Raw genomic sequence first — 24,580 nt, 5'->3', positions numbered from 1 at the left:
AATAACAAAATTCATTTGGAAAAACAAGAGGTCTAGAGTATCTAGGATATTAATGAAAAGACATGCTAGAGAAGGTGGCTTAGCCACACCAGATATTAAACTGTACTACACAGCAGCAGTCATCAAAACTGCCTGGTACTGGTTAAGAAACAGGGGTGTGGATCAGTGGAATAGGATAGGTACAGAAGTAGGAGAAATCAACAAGTTTAGCAATCTACTCTTTGATAAACCCAAAGAGACCAGCTTCTGGGCTAATAATTCACTATTTCACAAAAACTGTTGGGAAAATTGGAAAATGGTAGGGCAAAAACTGGGCATAGACCAATATCTTACACCATATACCAAAATAAAGTCAAAATGGGTTCATGATTTAGGAGTAAAAGCTGATACTATAAGTAATTTGGGAAAGCAAGGAATAGTTTACTTATCAGATTTATGGAAAAGAAAAGAATTCATGACCCAACAAGAGATAGAGAGCATTACAAAATGCAAAATGGATAATTTTGATTATGTCAAATTGAAATGTTTTTGTACAAAAAAAGCCAATGCAACAAGAATTAGGAGGGAAGCCGAAAATTGGGAGAAAATCGTTGCAACTAGTATCTCTGATAAAGGCCTCATTTCTAAAATATACAGGGAACTGGGCCAACTATATAGGAATACAAGCCATTCCCCAATTGAGAAATGGTCAAAGGATATGAACAGGCAGTTTTCAGAGGAAGAAATTAAAGCTATCTATAGGCATATTAAAAAATGCTCTGGATCACTACTGATTAGAGAAATGCAAATCAAAACAACTCTTAGATACCACATCTCTCCTGTCAGATTGGCTAAAATAACAAAACAGGAAAATGATAAATGCTGGAAAGGATGTGGGGAAATTGGAACATTGTTGCATTGCTGGTGGAGTTGTGAGCTGATCCAGCCATTTTGGAGAGCAATTTGGAACTATGCCCAAAGGGCTGTAGATATGTTCATACCCTTTGACCCAGCAATACCACTTCTAGGTTTGTATCCCAAAGAAATCACGCAAGCGGGAAAAGGACCCATATGTACAAAGATATTTATAGCAGCTCTTTTTGTGGTAGCCAAGAACTGGAAATCAAAGGGATGCCCATCAATTGGGGAATGGCTGAACAAGCTGTGGTATATGAAGGTGATGGAATACTATTGTGCCATAAGAAATGGGGATGATGCAGACTTCGTATCAACCTGGAAAAACCTACACGACATAATGCTGAGTGAGCAGAGCAGAGCCAGGAGAACGTTGTGCACAGCCACAGATATATGGATCCTGTGAAGACCAACCCTGACATACTGCGCTCTTCTCAGCAACCTAAAGGGCAAGGACAACTTCAGGGGACTCAAGATGGAGAATGCTATCTTCATCCAGAGAAAGAACTGTGAAGTTTGAATATGGATCGAGGCGCACTACATGCTCGCCTTTTTTGCTTCTCTTTTGTTTTTGTTTTTGGGTTGTTTTTTTTTTCTTTTTTGGTTCTGATTCTTCTTTCTCATGATTCATTCCATTGGTCAAAATCCTTCTCCACAACTTGACTAGTGCATAAATTAATTCAATGCGAAGTTATACATGACAGTTATATGAGACTCCATGCCGTCTTGGGGAGGGAGGGGGGAGGGAGGGGAGAAAATCTGGAACTCAAAACTATGTAGAACCGTGTGTGGTAAACTAAAAATAAATAAAGAAATTTAAAAAAAAGAATTGAAAGGAACCTTCGAATCTATGTAGTCCAATCCTCTCGTTTTAAAGATGCAGGAACTGAGATCCAGGAAGATTAAGTGATTTGCCCAAGAAACAGAGTCAAGGGGCAGAGCCAGGATTTTTTTATTCAAAATCCCGTACTTTCCACAGAGTATCAAACTGCTCTATGTCACTGTCTTCAGAAAATTATGAATGTACTCCAAAACATTTCTAATTTAATCATTTCTCATGGTTAATAACCTATGAAGCCACCTAAACTTTTCTTGAACTTTTTTTATATTTTTTGGCCTGTGACCAGTCTTGGCATATAAAGGGGTAAGATTTAACCCCTCTTAGGTACATAAGATTATACAAACTGAGGCCTTGATTCAATTGCAAAGTTAGCCCCTCTTAACTTGACTCAATTGCAAATCTGGCCCAAGTCTTATCTCCTAAAGTAGAAAGCCCTGGGAACACAAGAAGGAGGTTCCTCCCTGGGTCCTGGCCAAGATCCTGAGATGGACCAGTGTCCTGGAACTAGCTACTCCAAGGACGCACTGCGCTTGGAGACCTTGAAGGGATTGGCCTCCTTTCAGGGCCTTGGTAAGATGCAGCATTTGCCAAAAACACCTGGCCTGATGCCTTCTTTGTTCCCAGCATTATTCATGCCATAAGATTCAGAGCCCAAATTGGAGTCTCACCCATGGAAAAGACGTCTGGCCTGGGACTTCTGTGAGCAGGACCCTGACGACTGTACCCCCGGGATTCCCAAGCTTGTGTGGTCAGGTGTTGGGGCTCCCGCACATCAGTGATGGCTGTAAATATGTTGATTTTAATACTTGCTTGTGGGATGGTGATGAGGCGGTTGGAGCCCTGTCTCTTGAGCCATTCCTCTAATCTAGTAATTGCCTTGCTGTCATTATTCTTAAGCCTCCCTCTCTGCTACTTTCAATCTCCATCTTTCTCACCTGTATTTTAGTAACAAAAGAAAAAAACCCTTTCGGGCTTCTTGGAGTGCGGAGTGTTTTGTCCATGCGAATCTGAACCTTTACTGGACAGCATAATAAATTCTTGAATTTACTACTCATTTTTGTGAAGTCTTAACTCTTTTTGTCTTTCCCAAAATGACCTGCTATAGGGTTTAACATTAACATATTACACTTTCGTATCTACTATAATACTTGAAATGACAGTGTTATTATCCTGTGAAGTATCTGGAACAAATGCTCAGACATTCAAAAGGATATGTAATTCCCTTGATTTACATATCCCTCTAATGATGCAGATTGCAACCCATCCATGTCTACACATCATGTGCAGCTCTTGTCCATATCTTCGCATAAATTCACTACCCAACACGTTAAGATTCCATCCTCACCCTCTCCTGATTATACTTGTATCTTCTCAGGATACAACTAAAGGACTCGGGATGTCCATCCTTTATCCTTCACCTTTACCACATAATCAGCCCATGGTCTCTTCTTATCATATGTTTGTTAAATCACATCTTTCATTCATGCTCTTCCTCAAAGTCCTTCATTGATTATATATTGCAATTGGCTCACTCTGGCTCTCCATTGTCCTCTGTGTGATAATCATTTTCAATTTTCAACATTTCAATATTCAATATTGTATTCCATGACTTGTAGCTATATGGAAATACTGATAGAATGTTTAAATTTAAAAGATGGTCTTTCGTTTGTAAGGGTATCTCAGGGTTACTGAAGGAATTTTATAGTTTCCTCAAGGTAATCTTCCCTGCTTTCCTCATACTGTTTTGTTCTGACCTAGGTCATTGTCTATTTGTATTGACTTTCCTAGATATATTACACATACTGCTGGTCAAGCTCTAGAGGTTTTCCATCAAAATACACGTCATCATCTAGGCAGCAGATCCACTTAGTCTTTCCTGTGTGGATGGTCCATGGTCAACTTCTTAAGAGTGCTTACCTCTCTTCCAGAAGGCTCTGCAATATTCTAGGAATTGGTACGACCAGAACATAAATACAGTAGGATCATCTGAAGAACCTCACCATCCAGAGGAATTCCTCTTTAAGTTGGAATCATAGTGGCAAATAACTTTGGCAAACATATATCTCTCTGGTTTATGCCTTTTCTGATTTATGAAAGTCATTGAAACTGAATGTTTCAATTGTTTTATCTTAAAAAGAATCACAAATGGTTATCAGAAGAAAGCCTTTAAGTGAGCATTTAGTTCTACAGATCAAATGGTTTTTCTTCCTAATCAGCAAATAATAAGCATGACGGATGTGAATCAGCAGTATGATGTGGCAGCCAAGAAAACTCATGTGATCTTGGTCTGCATTAAGAGGAGCACAGCATTCAGAAATAGGGATGTGATAGCTGCCTTTTACACTAGCCTTATCAGACCTCATCTGAAGTATTGTGTTCAGTTCTGGGTACCACAGTCAATAGGGTCAAATATCAAAGAGAGGTCAAGGGGCCATCAGATTTGGTTGTTAATAGACCACTGATAATCTTGGAGAGGTTTTGTTTCAATTAAATAATGAGGTTGAAAGTCAGTTTGCAAGGGGTCAAAAAATGAATGTAAAATGAAAAAAAAAACAGAGGCAAAGAATATAGATAGATTTTTTCTAAAAGTTTGGCTGTGAATGAGAGGAAAAGACAGGACAGTAGCTTGAGGTGATGGAAGAGTTTAGTGAAGTTTTCTGTTAGGAATTGGAGAGAACTGGGTATGTTTATAAGTAGTATGGAAGAGATGAGAGGAAGGCGAGATAGAAAATGAGGGAGGCTGATTGAAAGTGTCATCTGCCAGAGTAGACGGTAAGGAGGGAGACCAATGGCAAAAGTAGAGGGATTCGTGTTTACAAGGAGAAAGGCTGCCTCTTCAAGAAAAGAGCAAAGGAGGAGAGAATAGGGAAGCTGTTGAGATGATGTAGAATGTAGAGTTGTAGAGAAAAGGGAGTTTGTGACAGAGAGACTAATATTTTTAAGTGAAGTACATGTCAAGGTCCCCTAGTGAGATGCAGGGACAAGATGTGGCAAAAGTGACTTGAAGAGAGAAAAAAAATACCAAATTATGATAATGGATCAAAAATATACTTGCTCTCTCCCTTGATGCTGGTCTTCCCCAAAAAAATGCCCAGTGGTATCAGTGTAATGAAATCCTCTGCCACTTAATTCCTACAGCCACAGAATTGTAAGAAAGTGCCAGAGAAAATCTCTGTTACTTGCATTCAGTGCCACCTACACCCTTTTCCACAGCCACCACCACTCTCTTTCCCCTCTCCCCCCCCCACCCCCATTTCCTTCAGTTCTCATTTAAAGTTGATATCCTTCCTGGTGCAGTTCTCTGCTCTGGGTGCCGTTCAAGCTGTCTCCAGAGGAGCATCTTCTTGTAGAAATCCTCTTTCTTGTGTCCAACTCTCCTACGAAATTGATCTTGACACAATTTTAAATTACCATTCAGCCCTTATGTCTCTATTCTTATAAAATCAAAATTGGAAACTTGGCCAATTGTCATGCTTAGGAAACTCACGTTAGAAAGAAAAACTAACAGAGAAATTAGAACCCAGTTTGTATATTTTGCATTGGTTCCAGTTTTAAATTTTACATTAATCCATTATTCATTCCCCCATCAGGATGATGAAATTCCACTAAGGAATTAAAAACAGACTCCAGTACATACATAAATACATTGAGTAATCAATTTTAACATAGTACTGTAACCAGAATGGACTTTGTTTTCTTTGAATGACTCAGCTTACCTCATTGAGCTTCCCTGGACACTGGGGCTTGCTCTTCCAGGGCAGGAAGCCCAGCAACCATGCCAGGAATCAGAGAACTTCCTGTGTGATGAGCCATGGGGCTGGCTGAGGGGAGGTGTGTTAACCTGGTCTACGCTAGGGGGAGAGGCCAAGTCAAGAACCAATTGGCCCTGGTCGTTCAGGTGGCGCTTGATGATGTCAAAAACTCTATAAGAGGGGAGAGGACAGCTTGAAGATCCTCTCTTCCTTTTCCGGTTGGAGCCAGAGACGCCTACAGCCGAAGCTGAGCTGCCAGTAGCAGAGCTGACTGGAGTGCTGAGCAAGGATTGGAGGCCAGTGGGTAATCTTCTTACCGTAGAGGGGAAGCATGTATACGATTTTGCCTCTCACTTCTCTGTGGCCTCCTGGTTACCCTTGTGAGGCGGACTTATTGGGCCTGGAAGCTTTTGATGAAAATATCAAAATGGGGACGCTGGCTTGTGGGCTTGTTACTGTGGAGTGTAAATACATGCTTTAGTTCTTCTGCCTTCTGCCTAGAGAATTCCTTATATCCTGCGATTCTGGACCTTTTAGGCACATATGAGATTCTCTTTGAAATCATAAATTCTGCCTTCCTAATATAAGTACATGTCAAGTCTCTCTGAGTAGCTTGTGGCACTTCTCTTAGATGGTGGATTATTGACTATTGATGGATTATTATGATCCATTAGACAACTCAAAACATAGTTCATTATAATCCCATGAGCTTTTACCTCAGAGGCAAGTTTCACCAGCACCCACATCTCAAATCTAAACTTGTCCCTGTGCAAAAGCCAATTACTTGAGATCATTTCTATATATATATGCAAATTCTCAGCAAGCCAAGCTCTTTGTTTAGAAGCTCCATAACTTTAACAAGCTCCTCAGGGCTTCTGGGCCTGTAGTTTTTGGCTAGCCAGAGGACTGCTCTAAATGGGCAGAGCCCTCCCTTCCACACACATGCACCCAGTAATCAATTACCAGCTTTAGGTTTTAGCATTAAAACAATAGCCAACAATGTAACCCAATTGTTCTAGCTGTAACACAAACAATAAACTTCAGGCAGCATCAAATGCATTTCTAGATCATATGAAAATTATCCACAGAAGGATGGGCCATCCTACCCTAAGCACCTATGTTGACTGTCAGGCTTCTCTGCCTTCGGCCCCTCCCTTCATCCTTTCCCCAGGATACTTCCAGGCTGTAGCTGCTGCCCCTCTCCCTCCTTCCTTTTGCCAGGTAGGGGCGGGTAAAACTCTCTCTCCCTAATCTGATCTGGGATGAGAATGGTTGACAGAAAAGACCGGAGCTGTTTGCAATCCTCTGAGGTACCTTCTTGACTAAGGAGGAGGGAGCAGGGGAAGGGAATGACAAAATTGAAAGGAAGCTGTTTCAGAACTCCTTATGCAATCTCAAAACTTCCAGAAAATGGTAAGGAGCCTTTAGCCATCCCAGCTTTTTCACCTCTACCTCAAAAACTTAGAGTGGGGCATTGAACGAGACTAGTGTCCTTTATTAGGGTACTTAAATGACTCTGTTTCTCTGAGAGCACACATTAAGGACACTGATGAGTATACAACCGGTGTCCCAGGGGTTAAGAGTTGCTCTTTCCCTAGTTTATCCCTCTAACCTGAAGGCATCCTAAAGTCTCTTCCCCTTATCTTGAAATATCATAAAACTTCTCCCTTGTTCTGGACCATAAAATTCCTTGTCTCCCCCCATCCTGGGTCACAAAATTTCCCCTGTCTCCTTTATCTTCTGTCTCCTATCCTGTCATCCATCTTCCTCATCCTGTCCCTAATTTTCAACCCCCATACTTAACCATTCTGAAACCTCTATATAAGCATAACTCCCCAAATATCAGGGTCTCACCTAGCTTTCCCGCCAGGAGATCTGCACTGATTTGCACCAATAAAGCTCCCAATGAACAGCTAAGAGAAAATCATCCAAATGCATTCTTTCATACCTGAACCAGCTCTCCCAACTGGCACCTCAAAAACCTTTCAAAATCAGAAAATCCACAGTAGGTTTGGGCATAATTTGTTATCAATATCAAATTACTGCAACAAATTAGCTTGCAGATAGAAATTCAGTAGGCCTAAAAATCATACAAGAGGTTGTGCAAAACATTTCTTCATAAAAGTATTTCCCTTTCTTAAAAACAGCTTACAATTTATCCTGATACTATTCATTCCCAACTATCACAAAATTCCTAAATTCTCTCACAAAACCTCTTGCGCATAATTGACAAAAATTACAAAGGGAGATTTTACAAGGTCTTTCTTTGTATAATTACCAAGTTTCCTTTCACCAACATACTTTTGTAAATACTTGATTTAAACAATAACTCCAAATAGCTTAGTTAACGATCTCACAAATTTCCTAAGTTGGGTATATTACTTAGGTATCAGCACATTTCTTTGCCCTCTGAGTAAACCTAGTGAATACCTTTTCCTGTGTCAACAGCTTCAAAGGCCAGATGAGGCTTCATTGGGAATGGGAGTGTCTTGTCCCAAATTTCACTGAAACTTCCTTTTAAATAATATGATTTCTTAAATTATAGTACTTTAAAATATTATAACATTTGGTCAGATAGAATGACCTATTCATCATTTTTCTTTTCTCTGACAGTACAATTCTTAGTCTAACAACACTTAGATTATAAGAGAAATTACTTTTCTAACAACACAGATGATACAATTGTTTACCAAATTATACAATAAAAGAAAATTTAGAAATATAACAATACCATAAACAATTATCATATATTTAAACTTGAAACCAAAACCAATTAATTACCAGTCAGGTGACCTTAATTTAGTCAGATGTGTTTCCAAATTGCTTTACATAGAAAATCATTCATCTCGTCACCATTGGCGTAAACTTCATATCTAAGAAAACCCATATAGAGTTACCAAATATGAAGCAATTACATTTAACTTAAGCAGTTAACATTCATAGCATTTGCTCTATGCCAAGCACTTTACAATCATGTGATCTCCACAATATCCCTGGGAAGTGGGCTCCACCACCACTGCCTTACAGAACAGTAAACTAAGGTAAGTAGAATTTTCTTGGGTCCGTATAGTTAATAAACTTATTAATGCCAAATAATAATATGTAAACATTTTAATTATATATAGATATACGTATATATACATATATATAAATATATATGTATTTTTTGAGGGGGGAAGGCAAGGCAATTGGCGTTAAGTAACTTGCCCAAGGTCACAGAGCTAGTAAGTGTGTCAAGTGTCTGAGGCTAGATTTGAACTCAGGTCATCCTGACTCCAGGGCCCATGCTCTACTCACTGTGCCACCTAGCTGCCCCTATATATATATATATTAAGTCCAATAATCTTGGCTCTTTAAAAGGAAATGTTATTAGCAAATTCATTTATTCCCTTAAAAAGACAAGTGGTTGTATATTCCCAGATCTGAAAACTTTCTCCTCTACTTCCCTAAAAAAGCTGAAGTCTGGTCTCCTTTGAGACATCAGATAAAGAGCTGCTCTAAACATTTCAGCTCCCCATTCACATTCACATTCTCCTGGGAAAACTCCACAGTTTGAATCCCATTAACTAAAGGGTTTAGCTCAGGCAAAAAGACCTAACGAATTTGAATCAATGCTGACAGGGTGTAGTCAGCTTCCCTTCCAGGCAGACACCTCCAGAGCTTAATAATTAATTAAACAGTAATAATCACAAATCACAATAACCAATATCTTATAGCCAATACCCATATTAGATCAATAAAACCCTCCCACAGATCCATCCCAAAAGGCAGGTGGGCATAATTCCTTCTAACTTTCTATAATTTTATCTGTTAGTTTTCAAATCAGGCTACAAAAATTTCAATCTTTCTACTTAAAATCAAACTTAAACTTCCTTACACCCCCTCAACATGCTTAAACCAACTGAAGCTGGCACAAGGAGGGCCAGAACAACAGTTAGCGGGATGGGGGACGAGCCCCTAAATTGGGAGAAACAATTGTCTTATCAAGAACTCCAGTGAATTCAAGAAAAAGGATTTTTATTTTACGTCCTTACGGACGGGTGACCTGACCCTGTGGTAAAGGGTAACCTGACAAGTACAAGCATACCCTTTAAGACAATTATAAAGTCTTTTATTTCTATCTTGATTCGCATTTCCCTCCTCTGTTCCCCATTGACTGGGTATTTCAGGGTACACAGCCTATCTGAAAATGCCTAAAACCCACCCCCACGTGGGTCTCTGTCCCTGCTTACATCTCCCATTCCCACATTTCTATGGTCTCTCCCCCCTTTCATCCTCATGTTCTTTGGGCTTTATTTAGTAAAAGAATGACAAGTCATAAATACTTTTAATACTAACTCAGAATGTCTGCATTACTCAGATTTTATGATCTCCATAGCATTAGAAGTGAATTTTCTCAGTTGATAAGAGTTGAACCCAGGATACCTGTGTTAACATAAGAAAAATCCCAGTGTTGAAGATAGCATTTTGGTTCGAGACACCCCCATTCCCAATGAAGCCTCATCTGGCCTTTGAAGCTGTTGACACAGGAAAAGGTATTCACTAGATTTACTCAAAGGGCAAAGAAATGTGCTGATGCCTAAGTAATATCCCCAACTAGATTTACTTCACAAATCATTTATTACATGATTTCTGTGGAAACGAAAGTTCAACTATCTCTTACACCTGCAAGGTAGGTGTTATTGTCCCATATTGTAGATGAAGAAACTGAAGCTGATGGTTTTAGTGACTTGCCCAGTGTCACACATCTAAGAAGTGCATAAGACAACATTTGGACTCAGATCTTCCTCCCTCCAAGCCCAGTGCTCTAGCCACTACATCCCATACCTGGAATGACTTAACTTTTGCTTCTTTTTGTTGACATTAGGTACAAAGATCCTGTGTTTACCTTGCTGCTTGTCGAGACAAGTGTGTGGGACGATGAGGCTGAGATTAGCTCCTCTGCTCCTAAAGCCACTCTGGGGCTCCCAAGACTTCTATAGGCCTCTCCGCTATGTGAGCACAGGGCTGCCCAGCCCTCAAAAGACCTTCGCCGATTTTGAAGCCATTCACCAAGGAAAGCAGGCGATACCAGAGTATTTTAATTTTGCCAGTGATGTGCTAGACATGTGGAGTCAAATGGAAAAGGTGAAGTTGGGGGATTTTGGCAAACATGCCCCTAATGGTGTTTGCCTTAGACTGAGCCCTAAGGTAGAGGGAAGACAATAGGCCACTGTGCTGGGAAAATGGCTTTCTTTTGCCACCTTGAGCTGTTCACAAATAGCAAGGGCCAGAAAAGAAAGTTGTCCTTGACCTTCAGAGCATTAAAATCATAGATCCTACTTATACAGTGTTCAAGGTCTGTGCACTGGAAATGTCAACTTGCCCTTTGGACAAGACCCAGCAGAGAACACTGGCCATTTCTTCTCTGATAATGAGGTTCAATGGTATGATAAAGAGAATTTCAGGCAAGGGCAGTTTTCTCAAGCAGTGGAATAGCTGCCAGTTTTCTTCATCGCTTAATCCTCTAATTCTTAATCCTCTAATTATATGTATGACATATAATTTTCAAAGGACCCAAACCCATCCTGGCCTTGGACTCTCTCTCTCTCCTTCCTTCAGTCATATGCCTCTCTTCCCTCTTCTTCACAATGACCACACCCTTCCTTCTTCAAGCTTCTTTGAGGGCATAATTTGGAGCCAATGAATCACAGATGTAGAGCTAGCAGGGTCCTTAGAGACTCGCTAGTCCAACCCCTTCATTTTATAGAAGAAAAATGCGAGGCCTGAACATGCTAAGTAAGTTGCCCACAGTCACACTGGTAGTAAGTAATGGAGCCAGGATTCAAAGCCAGGGCTTCCAACCCAATTCCAACAATTGAGACAAGTCTGTGAGACTATGAGGCTGTGTTAGCTTGTCTGCTCCTAAAGCCACTGTGGGTTTCCCAAGCCTTCTGTGGGCCACTGCATCACAACACCTCTTAGGATCATAAACACCTACCCTTATATCCCACACATTACACTATGTGCTGCTGTGGGGAGGGAAAATAAAACTAATAGGATCAAGTCAGTAAGAATGTATTGAGCACCTACTATGTGTCAGGCATAGTGGTAAGTACTGGGGAAACAAAAGCAAAGAACAGTCCCTGCCCTCAAAGAGGTCATAGCCTGAAAGGGAAGACAACATGCAAACAACTATGTACCTACAAAGCTATATACAAGGTAAATTGGAAATAATTAACAGAGAGAAGGCACTAGGATTAAAGGAAATTGGGAAAGGTTTCCTGTAGAAGGTAAATATTTAGCTGGAAGGAACCAGGGAAGCCAAGAGATAGATATGAAGTGGAAGAGAATTCCAGGCATGGGGGACCACCAGTGAAAATGTTTGGATTATGGAGAGTCTTGTTAGAACAACAAAGAAACAAGTGTAGCCAAATAACAGATTATGGGGATGGGAGGAGGGGAAATTAAAGTGAAAGAAAGCTGGAAAGGTGTGGGGGGGAGCAGGGTTTTGAATGCTAAACAGAGAATTTTATATTTTATTCTGGAGGCAAAAGGGAGCCACTGGAGTTTATTGGATTAGGGGGTGACATGATCAAATCCGCACTTTAGGAAGCTCAGTCTGACAGCTGATTAATTTTTAATTAATTAAATTTGATTAATTTTACTTAATGTTGAGTTGGGTGGGAAGGGAAAAAGAAGAGAGTTAATTTCCCCTCCATGGTTTTGGTCTATATATTTAAGGGACCAGAGGAAGACTCCAACAAGGCATAGAGTTCCTAGCTGATGTCATAGTTGGATCTTAGGATGTGGTCAGTTTCCTTTGTAGTCCACATATCTGCTGGTGGGAAGAGGGTGAATGCCCACAGAATGCCCAGTAATAGGTTACTGGACTTAAAAGAGATAAAACTTAGGCAGAGCCATAACAATTATTCAAGCAACTCCTATAGCGTCTGGGCCCCATGAAGCAACTTCTCAAACCTATGGTGCATTATGAGGGCATTTCTAAGGGCTAGCTCCCTAGCAGACCCCAGTCTTCCCTGGTAAAGTTTTACCTAGGTCTCCCAACTAAAACCTGATACCACAAGACAGAAGGTCACCTTTGGCTAATAGACGCTGTTATCTTTTCATCCCTTGTCATCGTTCAGGCTGGAAAAAGGTCCCCAAATCCTGCTTTCTGGTGGGTAGATGGTCAGGGAGCTGAGGTAAAATGGAATTATGAAGAGTTGGGGATCCAATCCAGGAAGGCAGCCAACGTTTTGTCCAGAGTATGCAACCTGCGGCCAGGGGATAGATTGCTGATGATTCTCCCCAGGATCCCTGAATGGTGGTTGGTGACCGTGGCTTGTATGAGAACAGGTCAGTGAATGGTTCCTTCTGACCTGTGGCAGATTGGAGGACTACTTATTCTAAGTGAAGCAAAAGGTGGGAAGCTGGGGGCGGAGGGGAGTAGAATATGTTAGATTAGAGTGGGAGAAGTGATTTGCTGCACTCACTCCCCTATCCTGAGCAATTACTGGGACTTTCTAGAGAATGAAGAAGTATATATGTGGATGTATATGTATATACACATTGTGCATGTAGTATATATAATATAGACACATAAATATATGTAGTGTGTATACAGAATTGATATTGATAAATATCAGAATGAAGTCTTACTCTGACTCAGTAGGGTTTGAGCTTTCCCTGGGCTTCTTCTTTTAGAAAGGTAGAGAAGCTACTAGTGGGATCATTACCCATACCAATATTCAATATCCTTCCATTAGTAATCCTCTTCTTCCCAAGCTGATACACACACACGCACACACACATGCACATACATGCATGCACATACATGTACAAACACACGCACACACATGCATGCATGCACACATGCACACACATGCACACACACGCATAAGCCTGCACACACGCATGCACATACACGTGCACACACACATGCATATATACATATTAATTTTCTTGGTCTTGATGGTCTTTTCCTTTTTTCATTTCATTACCTCTTCCCAATGATTCTCCCTCCCCCAAAAGAATCTTTCCTTGTAACAATAAATAAGGTGAAGAAAAATAAATCAGCATATTGGCCATGCAGTGCTGCCATGTTAATATAGACTTGGGGAAGTTCAGGAATATCAGAGGTCTAGTACAAGGAAACAGAGAACTCACAACAAGACAGTAAAGAAAGTTGGCTTTATTGAATAGAGATATTAACAAAATGAAGGTGCAGTCAGAGAAGAAACACAGGGCAACCTACTGGGGTCTTAGATGGAGTTGGGAAACTTATTAGAGCCCTAGATCAAATGGGGAACTCTCACTACAAACCAGTAAAAATCTGGTGGATTTTTATAGGGTTCTCATCTGGGTCTGGCCGGATCAGTTATTATGGGGAGGGAATGAGGAGCCTGGACCTGGAGATTAGCACTGATTCATGTGGGATTGGGGTATCGATGCGCAGAGAGAAGGTTCCTGATCCATTGGAGGCTAGTTGATACTCCAACTTTTCACAATTCAAAAGAGACTTTGGGCCCTTACTGCTCATTTTTCTCTGACTCAGAGGGTTTTGAGCTTCCCCTGGGCTTCTTCTTTTAGGAAGATGGAGAGGCTATCACTGGGGTCATCACCCACAATATGCTTCTTAGCAGTAATCAATCCCCCTTCTCCCAACCTGACCTTTGATCCAGATCCCTCCTGTTTTAACAATCCAGCTAGCAGCTTCTGTGGGGGTATAAAATCCACCCACAGCCAGCACCCAGGAAGCTGCCAGCACGCCGGGAAAGCACAGGTTCTTTTGATCTGCTTAACCAAGGAAAGCAAGGTGAAGGGGTTGACAAGCTTACTTTAATCCAGCATACAGACAGCATTCAGTTAGTCCAGGGGAGCATACAGACAGCATTCAGTTAGTTCAGGGGGAAATGCCAGCACCCTGAACTTCAAAACATTCATTTAGTTCAGGGGAAAAAAAACCAGCACCCTGAACTTCAGAACAAAATACAAACAAATTACAAATATCAACAGACAGACCCAATACAATTCATAGTTACCAACATCTAGGTTCAGCCCAAGAGCAAGGGCTGGCCCAGAGTCACGCTCGCCACCACTGCCGCTCCAACCGAAAAGGGATCTTCAAGCTGTCTTCTCTCCCCTTATAGAGTTTTTGACATCATCAAGCATCACCTGAATGACCAGAGCCGATTGGTTCTTGAGTTAGCCTCTCCCCCTAGGACCCTGGGAGGTTCACATCCACATAGACTAGGTTAACACCCAATAGGGCATGGCTCTGGAGTTAACACCTCCCCTTAGCCAGCCCCATGAATCTCACAAAGAGGCGGACCTAAACCCATGTGGTCTAAAAGCCTCTGCTGTCCCAAACATGTAAACTAGGCCCTCCCTGGAGTTAGCACCAAGGTTCCACACCTAACAGGGCTCTGGGCCTGGGGCCCAGCACCCAGCAAGGCTCAGTGAGATAAACTGAGTCACTCAAAGAAAACAATGGCCATTCTGCTTACACTCCTCATTCCCCTGTCCTTACTCTAGTCCACAGCTTCCTAGGCACTAAAAGTACTTCAAACAGCCACAGTACACTGGTCATTAACAAGTCAGAAGACTCAGCCCTCACCTTTAAAGAAGGTGGCTATAAAGAAGGTGGCATGTCTCTGTGTGCTTTTCTAAGTGAATATATATGCCTTATCTCAATAAGTCCTCACAGTCATTCATGTGGATAGGATGGGCATTCTTACTCCCATTTTGCTAGTGAGGAAACTGGGGCTTGGAGAAGCAATATGATTTGCCCAAAGTCACATAGCAGGCAAATAGAAGAGCTTAGATTAGGTTTCTTGACTTCATTTCCAGCTTTCATAACAAAATGAAGAAACTAGACCATAAGAAATGGAATGAATAATCCCACTATTCAGTCAAAAAAAATTCTCCTCCAGGTTTCAATCCCCCAAAAAGCTTAACAGGCAATCTGATTATAGTAGAAAAGTGGGATTGCAGGAGTTCTAGTCCTGGCCCTGCCACAAAATTGCTCTTTGTCTTAGACAAGTGATTTAATCTGTCTGGGCTTTGGTTCCTACACATGTAAAAGGGAAGAACTGGACCAGATGAGCTCTGAGGTCTGTTTCATCTTCAATATTCAATGAATAATCTTAAGTTCAAGTAGATATAAAGACATTAGAAAGGATAAGATAAAATAATAGATGAGATAGTCCAGATTTCTGGGTGAGAATAAATGGATCAATGGATAGATAAGATAAAATGATAGAGAGATGGAAAGATAAAAGGAAAGAAAAAAGGGAGGAAGGAAGGAAGAAAGGAAGGAAGGGAGGGAGGGAGAAAAGAAGGAAGGGAGGGAGGAAAGAAGGAAGGAAGGGAAGAAGTAAGGAAGGGAGGAAAGAAGGGGGAGGGAGGGGGAGGGAAGGAAAAAAGGAAGGAGGAAGGAAGGGAGGAAAGAAGGAAGGAAGGAAAGGAGGGAGGGATGGAAGAAAGGAGGGAGGAAAGAAGGAAGGGAGGGAGGAAGTAAGGAAGGAAGGGAGAGGGAGGGATGGAGGGAGGAAAGAAGGAAGGGAGGGAGGAAAGAAGGAAGGGAGGAAGGGAGGGAGGGGGAGGGAGGGAAGAAAAGAAGGAAGAAGGAAGGGAGGAAAGAAGGAAGGAAGGAAAGGAGGGAGGGAGGGAGGAAGGGAGGGAGGAAGGAAGGAAAGGAGGAAACAAGCATTTATTAAGTGGCTACTATATGTGAAACACTAAGCTAAGTGCTTAACAAATATTATCTCATTTGATCTGTCATAAAAATTTCTGGGCTAACTTTTTTTTTACTGCCTTTTCCTAACATGAGCAAGTCACAACTAGATGAAGTCTACAAAATCAAGCTGAGACATCAATTGTAGCCCTGGTGTTTACCAATTAGTTCTTGATCTCCATGTTGTTATACCAAGAGCGAGTAAGACACGCCACAGAGTATAAGTTTTAAATGGAGAATTTATTAGCCGGCGTCCATTCAGGGATCAACCCAAATCAGAATGGCCCTGAATTGGGGTGAAGAAGTAGTTTATATAGAAAATACAGGGTGCAGTGGTTAATTATCTCTTGAAATTTACATGCCAGATCACAGGGTGGTCTGGGGGTACAGGAACAAAGGTCCTGACAGATCACAGATTCTGACAGGTTATTGTTAAGTGGGATAATCTTATCTATTGACATTCCTTGGAGGAGTCAAGGAGCCCCAGGGACATTTGCTAAACCAGAAGGTCTGAGTCCATTCTTTATTATGCAAACTGGGGTTTTAGTTAGGGGCTGGGGGCAGGGTTCTCCTTGATTTCTCCAGCACCACAATGTGTACAAATTCAAGTTTGAGATATCTTCTATGGCTCCAGTATTAACTAGCTGTTTCCTGTTTTACTTGCTATAGATCTTCTCTTTCTGCCCTCTGTCTTCTGGTCTGTAAATTACTATCTTTCCTTATTAGCTCTTTGAAATTCCCTTGCCCCCATCCAGCTTATCCTATATAAGGCTGCTGCAAGTTATGGTCTCAGTTCACTGATTTTTGTTAGTGATACCTATGTTCTGCGTAATAAACTACAGTTTTTCCTTATCTCTGCATCAGTGATTGTTTGACTGACAGCAGTACTTATCAACATATCCTCAAACAATTTTTGACACAATCCTCACAAAAACCCTGGGAGGTAGGTGCTATTATTATCCCCACTTTTACAGTTCAGGGAACTAAAATAGACTGATGTTAAGTGACTTGCCCAGGGTCACACAGCTAGTAAATATCTAAGGTTGTATTCGAACTCAGATTTTCCTGACTCTCTGCACTGTGTTGCATCCACTGCTCCTCCTAGCATCACCTGGGTGGATGGATGGATGGATGGATAGATGGATGGATGGACAGACAGACAGATAGATAGATAGATAAAGATGGACAAAGGGATATATGTCTGGGCTTGCTATCTTTACTCTCCCCAATGTAGAAGAGAATTTTCATCCTTTAATTCAAGAATTTAAAAAGTATGGTTCCAATGGCTTCAGTTCTCTAAACAGTGACCTACAATTACTTTATGTGACCTGTAACCATTTATCTGGCTTGATACTTTCACACTAACAAGAACTGGATACCATTTAATGATATAGTTGGTTCATCCAAGTTAGCAGTTTAAAATTAATCATTCCACACATACTAATTGTATTACTTTTGTGTGTGCCCCCTGAAGTATGCAACATGAATGTATTTTTAACCCAAAGAACACTGAAATCTCTCACAGTGTTCTAGAAAAATTCCCTTAACATAGATCTCACTGAATGGCAAAATTGCCATTCCGTCTCCAGAGCAGATAGTCAAAGAGGTAGCGAGCACTTTCTCGACAATGATGTGATTTGAGAGGGGAAGAAAAATTTCAAGATGGGGACAGAAAAAATGGTTTATGGTAGATAACATTTTAAGAGATGAATGAGAGAGAAGACTCTGCAGCCAGAGTGGTTGAAGGCTTGGACAAAGGAGCTAAAGTGTATCAACCCCTTAGTTTTCAATAATTCCAATATCTCTGCAAGGAACATTAAGTTTTACTGCTCACATTTTGCAGAATAGGAAACTGACAGAGCCAAGACTAGCACTAACTTAGATCTGCCTGCTCATCCACTACTCGTAAAGGAACCTTGAGGCCAGTTGTCTTTATTTTTGACAAAGTTGCTGACACTTCTTTGGATATTCTGGCCAAATCTTCAAGAGGTTTACTATTTCCCTGAGAGGATAAAAAGGGTAAATTTTATGCAAAATGGGGCTTGGGAGCAGGGAGAGAGATCACATATTTCTTCCTCCACAAGACAGAAGAAGTATATACATGAGATGCATGTCTCATACATATGTGCATGATACATAAATGCACTGCTAGAAAAATCCTTGCCTAATTCAAAGAATGGCAAAGACTCAGATTCTCAACAGAGACATGTTTCTAGTGAGTTTCCCTTTGAATTGTCAAAAGAGATAAAAGGAGATTGTACAGTGTGTTACCAAGAATCAACCATGGTTTCAGTTTGTTTTTCTCACAGACAAAATTAAAGAGAAAATACTTTTGCAATCCTTTTGAAGTCAGAGAATCAACCAGTAACCACAGGAGACTATACACTAAGCACTGTTGGGTAAAATCTTATCTTGTACACATGCCAGCTGCCTTAAGTTGTGGTAATCAGTCATTTTTCTGGGAATTTCTAGGGATTTCTAGGGAAATTTCTAGGGAATTTCTAGGACTTTTCTAGGGAATTCTAGGTATTTCTGGGAATTCATAGTCATCTCACTGCTGCCACCATATTGTCATGGGAGTTTTTCATCCTGGATTCCATGAGAGTCTAAGGAGGATCTCACCCATCATGAAGTCTACAGGACTTAAAGGAAGTAGCCAGACTGAAAGGAAAACAATTTTATTAGCCTGGTAAGGAAGACCACTTAGACTATCAGTGGCTTCAACTAGGAGAACAGACTGAGTTTTTGTAGCTTTTTACCTTTGCTTAGAGTACATAGATAACCTGCAGCATTCTACATCAGAATGGAAATACAGAATATGCGTTTACTTTGGGGTCTCAGAAATTGCCAAAGATCTGACTTGTTCCAGTGGAATAATATTTTCTCTGTAATTAATCTTATCAGAATAATATCTTACACTATCCTGTGTTGGCAGGAAATCTCTAAGATAGTGGAAGCCTCCTTCAAGATAGAATCAGTCAGGTTCGTCCTATTGCTGACAGTAAGGAGAATAAAATGTAAGCCCTTAGTCTCTATTTCTACAAACTCGTAGCTCAGTTTCCTTGGTTCCTTTTCTGTGAAGCAGATGTTCCTCCCAAATTCACAGGGCACGAGTTCATCTATGTTCTCCATAATAGCTAGTTCACTGGGCTGATACCCTCAAATCCTAGAAATCTGGGACTTTCTTAGATTCCATTGTTATCGTATCTGATCAGGGCACAGAGCCTAATTTAGGACCAATTTAGTTTGAAAAGACTCTGACAGCCCAGCATGAGTTCTTACAAGTCCTATCAAAATGGAAAGGTTTCAAGTAGAGGCCTATAACCAATAGGCCTGCATATAGGTGTCCTCCAAAAACCAGCCTAACTTAGTTCAGAGAGTTCCCTGGGTGCTTAACTAATTTCATTCATTCATTCATTTATTTATCTGTCTATCTATTTATTTATTTAATCTGTAACAGCTCCTAAGGAGAAGGTATGGTTGGGTTGAAATCAATCGATCCAACAAACAAAAAGCATTTATTAAGCATATAATATGTGCTAGTCATTTTCTATCCATAGACAAAAGTGAAACAGGCCTAAGCCATGAGAAGCTTACTGTCTAGCTGGTAGAGATCATAGATAGATAGAAAGACAGATATAGATATACACACATATGTATGTTTATACATTGCTTTGTGTGTATGTATATGTGTATGTTTATATGTGTATATATATATATGTTTGTATACATAAATATATATGTATATACAAGTATATACATATGTATATTATGGATGTTATATATCCAGGAATAAAAAATATGATTCCAAATACTCTGTGTATGTGTGTATGTATAGTATAGCTAGGCAATATAATGTATAGAGTCAGGAAGACTCATCTTCCTGAGTTCAAATCTGGCTTCAGACAAATGTCTACTAGCTATGTGACCCTGGGCAAATCACTTAAACCTGTTTGCCTTAGTTTCCTCATCTGTAAAATGAGCTGGAGAAGAAAACGGCAAACTGCTCCAGTATCTTTGCTAAAAAAAACCCAAATGGGAGAAAGGGACACAACTGAACAACAACAATGAAATGTGTGTATAGTATGTGTGTGTGTGTGTGTGTGTGTGTGTGTGTGGAGAGAGAGAGAGTATGTCCTAAAAGTTACCCTATATATAAAATAGCTCAAGTGCCACCTTCTACATCAATTCTTTCCTGATCCTCCCAACCAATAGCAACATTGGAAATGGAATGGCACTAACACTTAGGGAGATCAAGTAAACATTTCTATAGAAAGTGGCACTTGATCGGAGCCTTGAAGGAAATGAGTGAGTCTGAGTCAGAGGTCAGTAGACACTGCATTTCAGCCAGAACAAATGCACAGAGATGAAAGATGGAGTCCTGTTTATAAAGAACAGCATACAGGCCAGTTTGGGCGGAGAGACAAATGGATCAAAATATTTTGTGTATCAAAGGTAAGATGGATAATAAGGCTGGAAAGAAAAGGTGAAACCAGGCTGCTAATGGTTTGAGATGTTAGAACAGAGGAGTTCACTTTTTGTTCCTTGAATTAATAGGAAGACACTGAAAGCTTATTAACTAGTGAGTCACGTGGCCAGGTCTTTGTTTTGACAGCTGTGTGGAGGGTGGATTAGGGTTGAAATTTGCATTAGTAGAATATGTACATTAGCGAAATCTTGACTCTGTATTTTAGGATTAGTATGAGAATGATGCCAACTGACTCACCTACTCTGACCAAAGCCAGTTTCTAGGAAAGGAGGAAGTATTGATGGAAGGTTGTTGATGCCATGGCACTCCTAGGACTCAGCATCATTTAAAATGGGAAAACAAGAGTAAAGTTGTTACTTAATCCTGTCTGACTCTTCATGACCCTGTTTGGGGTTTTCTTGCAAAGATACTGGGGTGGTTTGCCATTTCCTTCTCCAAGTCATTTTACAGATGAGGAACTGAAACAAACAGGGTTAAATGACTTGCCCAGGATCACACAGCTAGTAAGTGTCTGAGGCCAGATTTGAGCTCATGAAGATGAGTCTTCCCGACTCCAGGCCTGGACCTCTATCCACTGTGCCACCAAGCTGCCCCAAGAATATAACAGTAACTAACATTCATATAGTACTTATTATATGTACCAGGCACTGTGCTATAAGCACTTTATAATTATTATATCCTCACAGCAACCTTGTGGGGTGGGTGGGATCATTATCTCCATTTTATAGATGAGGAAACTGGGACAAGCAGAGGTTATGGGACTTGACCAGGATCATATAGCTAGTAAGTGTCTAAAACTGGATTTGGACTCACATCTTCCTGACTTGCAGGCCAGGCACTCTATCCACCTTGCTACTCAGCTGCCTCAAACAAAATTATACGTTCCTACTCAAATTTGATCTCAAAGTATTGATCTGGATTAGAAAAATAACCAGAATGGCTTCCAAATCTCTATTGGCATTTAGGAGCATAGGAAGTAGAGCTAAAAAGAATTTAGGCATGATTTGGCACAACTATTTCATTTTGTAGAGGAGGAAACTGGGTCTTAGAAAAGTGGAAATAACTTGACCAGTGTCACCCACTCAGTAAATTACAGAATTGGGATTTAGACTAGTCTTCTGACCACACACCCAATCTGTCCAAACTATACTATGATTCTCTTTTGATTCACTGCGGATTAAGATGATAAACTCTCTACATTTCTTCCCTTTTTTCAGGGGTTGTCAGCATCCCTGGAGTCTCCCAGCTAACTCTGAGGGACATCCAGTACCGACTTCAGGCATCCGGTGCCAAAGCCATCATTACCAATGACTCCTTAGCACCTCAGGTGGACACCATTAGTGCTGACTGTCCTTCCCTCCGGACAAAAGTGCTTGTTTCTGGCAGTACCCGGCCTGGTTGGCTGAACTTCAGAGAACTATGCCAGTGAGTCATTGTGATTTTTTTGGGAGAGTAATCCGACCTTCAAATGAGAACTGTTAAACCTGAGAGTTTGGTTGAAGGAGGCAAACAAGCTAGGTGATAGAAAAATCCATATCATTTATTATTTTCCCTTAAAGCATAGTGGAGCTAGCTTACTTGTACATACAAGGAGTCAGAGCATCAGTTCTGACTGTCTGAACAAAGAAATGAGAAAACTTATATACATTATTTTTAGCAGACTCAGCATGTTGGTATTACCTCACTTTTATGATCCCCATGTATTGTTTAACGATGATACAAGAAGAGGATTTTCCTTAACGGAATAGATTGTAAATACAAGAAGTCAGGATAGTTGACAAAGTGTTAATTGGAATTACAACCCAGGATCTCTGTGTTTAATTTGCCATTAACATTCCATAACATAGTATATGCCTATAAAATATTAAGATAAGAAAAAGTCACATAATTCAAGATAGTTCCTCAGGGCTAAAGGTCTCATCCTCAATGGCCATGGGCGGAGAAGGAATGAATGCTCTTCAATCAGCTCCTTCTGGGCTTCTTGACATAAGATAGAGGCATTCTGAATTTACTCAGAGAACAAAGAGATTGTTAGGATCAAGCTTTTCTTCTGGTTAATCAGTTCAGACTCTGAGTCTTATTGAAATTACAAAAATGATATAAAATGGTATAAAATGTTCCACAGAACACAACGAAGAAGGAAGAAACGAAGGAAGGAAAGAAGGAAGGAAGGAAGGCAGGAAGGAAGGAAGGAAGGAAGGGAGGGAGAGAGGGGAGGAGAGGGAAGGGAGGGCAGGGAAGAAGCTTGGGCTAGTAGACTTGTCCAAGGCCACTGGACTAGTCCTCAACACAACTAATTCCCTCAATGGAAATGGATGGCTATTTTCATTGAGGGAATTATTTGTGCTTGCTAAAACTGAGAAGGCTGTAATATGTACATGCATAACCAACAATTCAGCTTAATTCAATAATCATTCATCAAATGCCAATTATGTGCCAGCCGCTGAGGATTCAGAGACAAAAATAAAGTGGACCTGCCCTCATGGAGCCTATATTCTAGTGGATAAAAAGTCCTGGAGGATATGACCCTTGAGCTTTGCCTTGAAATGAGCCAGGTTTTCTAAGAGGTAGGGGTGAAAGGGGAGAATATTTATAGTTGGCAGAGACAATGCCATATGCATAGACCCAGAGATGGGCAATGGGGTGTCTGGATGAGGAACAGCAAGTATGATTTAGTAGATGTATTGAGAATGAGCATGATTGGCCTCCAAAATTAAAAAACAAAACAAAACTACCCTCTGTCCAGTATGTAAAAACTCAGACCCACTGGGTGGTCAGGAAGTAATAATGAGGCACTTTATTTGGGATCAAGGAATAGCAATTTGGGGCATCACCCCAATCTTTTCAGACAGGGGTGCCCAGAGAGGGGCATTACAACAAGGGTTATTTATATCCACTGGGCGGGGCAGGTGGATAGGTAGACAGGACAGCTGGCAAAACCACAGGATTGGTTTTAGTTACCTCTAGCCAGCAGAGGCAAATGGCAGGCAAGGCCCAAGGCCAAGGCCACCTGCGGGGTTAACAGAACAGCTTTCTTCAGGAAGGGAATGTCAATACGAGCAAAGAACAAAATCACAGCCTGGGAATTATCTCTGTCCAGGAACAGGGCCAGTTAGAAACTGCTGGTCAAAGTGGGATGATACATCCAACAATGATATTCCTCAGCACTCTCTACAATTAGTCCTTTTCAAATTATAATTACCTCTTTTTGGAGAGTTATCAAGAGCCTAAAAAAATAGAAGGTAAGCTCCCTGAAGGCAAGGACTATTTCCTGTGTTTGCTCCTTGGCTTTCAGTCCCTCCTGCCTAGCATAGTACTTTGCATACAATAAGCACTTAATAAATATTTTTAATTGAATTGATATACCAGGCAGTGCTAGAGGTCCTGTTTTCAAATTTCTGTTAATTGCTGTACTTGGGGATGGGAGAGTGAGGAGAGGGAAAAGGAATTTGTTTTGGGCCCCGTTTTTTTATTTTAAAGTTTTTTAGAGGCTTTTTGTTTTTACAGCACAGTTAATTCATATTACACCCCTCACCCACTGAACCCTCTCTGCTAACCAAGAAAAACAATGTTTAAACCAAATGAACTAACAGTAACTATTGTCTGATAGCACATACAACATTCCACTCCCGTAGTCCACCTCTCTACTGAAAGGAAGAAGATATACTTTCCTCATCTGTTCTCTGAAATCAAGATCAGCCCTTAGAATTAGTCAGGCTTGCCTTATTGTAGCTATCATATATTTTGTTCTCCTGCTTGTATTTACTTTACTCTGTAATAGTCACAGAAGACTTCCCACGTTTTTCTAAATCACATTTGTATCATAATATTTCATTAGATTCATATACCAAATGATGAGACAAAATGGGATAAAATGAGATGTTTGT

The 24,580-nt window shown here is 40.7% G+C and overlaps 1 protein-coding gene across 3 annotated transcripts in view; it reads left to right on the top strand.

The window, feature by feature from the left end:
• ACSM5 (acyl-CoA synthetase medium chain family member 5) overlaps positions 1-24,580 on the top strand; it is a 97,044-nt gene that overhangs the window by 47,289 nt on the left and 25,175 nt on the right. For all 3 annotated transcript variants that reach the window (XM_036741671.1, XM_036741672.1, XM_036741670.1), the window contains 3 exons: positions 10,355-10,614; positions 12,615-12,825; positions 21,911-22,118. In XM_036741671.1, the coding sequence (XP_036597566.1) occupies positions 10,408-10,614; positions 12,615-12,825; positions 21,911-22,118 (626 nt within the window). In that variant the 5' untranslated portion in view covers positions 10,355-10,407. The remainder of the gene's footprint in view (positions 1-10,354; positions 10,615-12,614; positions 12,826-21,910; positions 22,119-24,580) is intronic.

This window comes from Trichosurus vulpecula, chromosome 1 (assembly GCF_011100635.1).
Source record: "Trichosurus vulpecula isolate mTriVul1 chromosome 1, mTriVul1.pri, whole genome shotgun sequence".
NCBI lineage: Eukaryota > Metazoa > Chordata > Mammalia > Diprotodontia > Phalangeridae > Trichosurus > Trichosurus vulpecula.
This window is presented reverse-complemented; position numbering and strand designations above follow the sequence as displayed.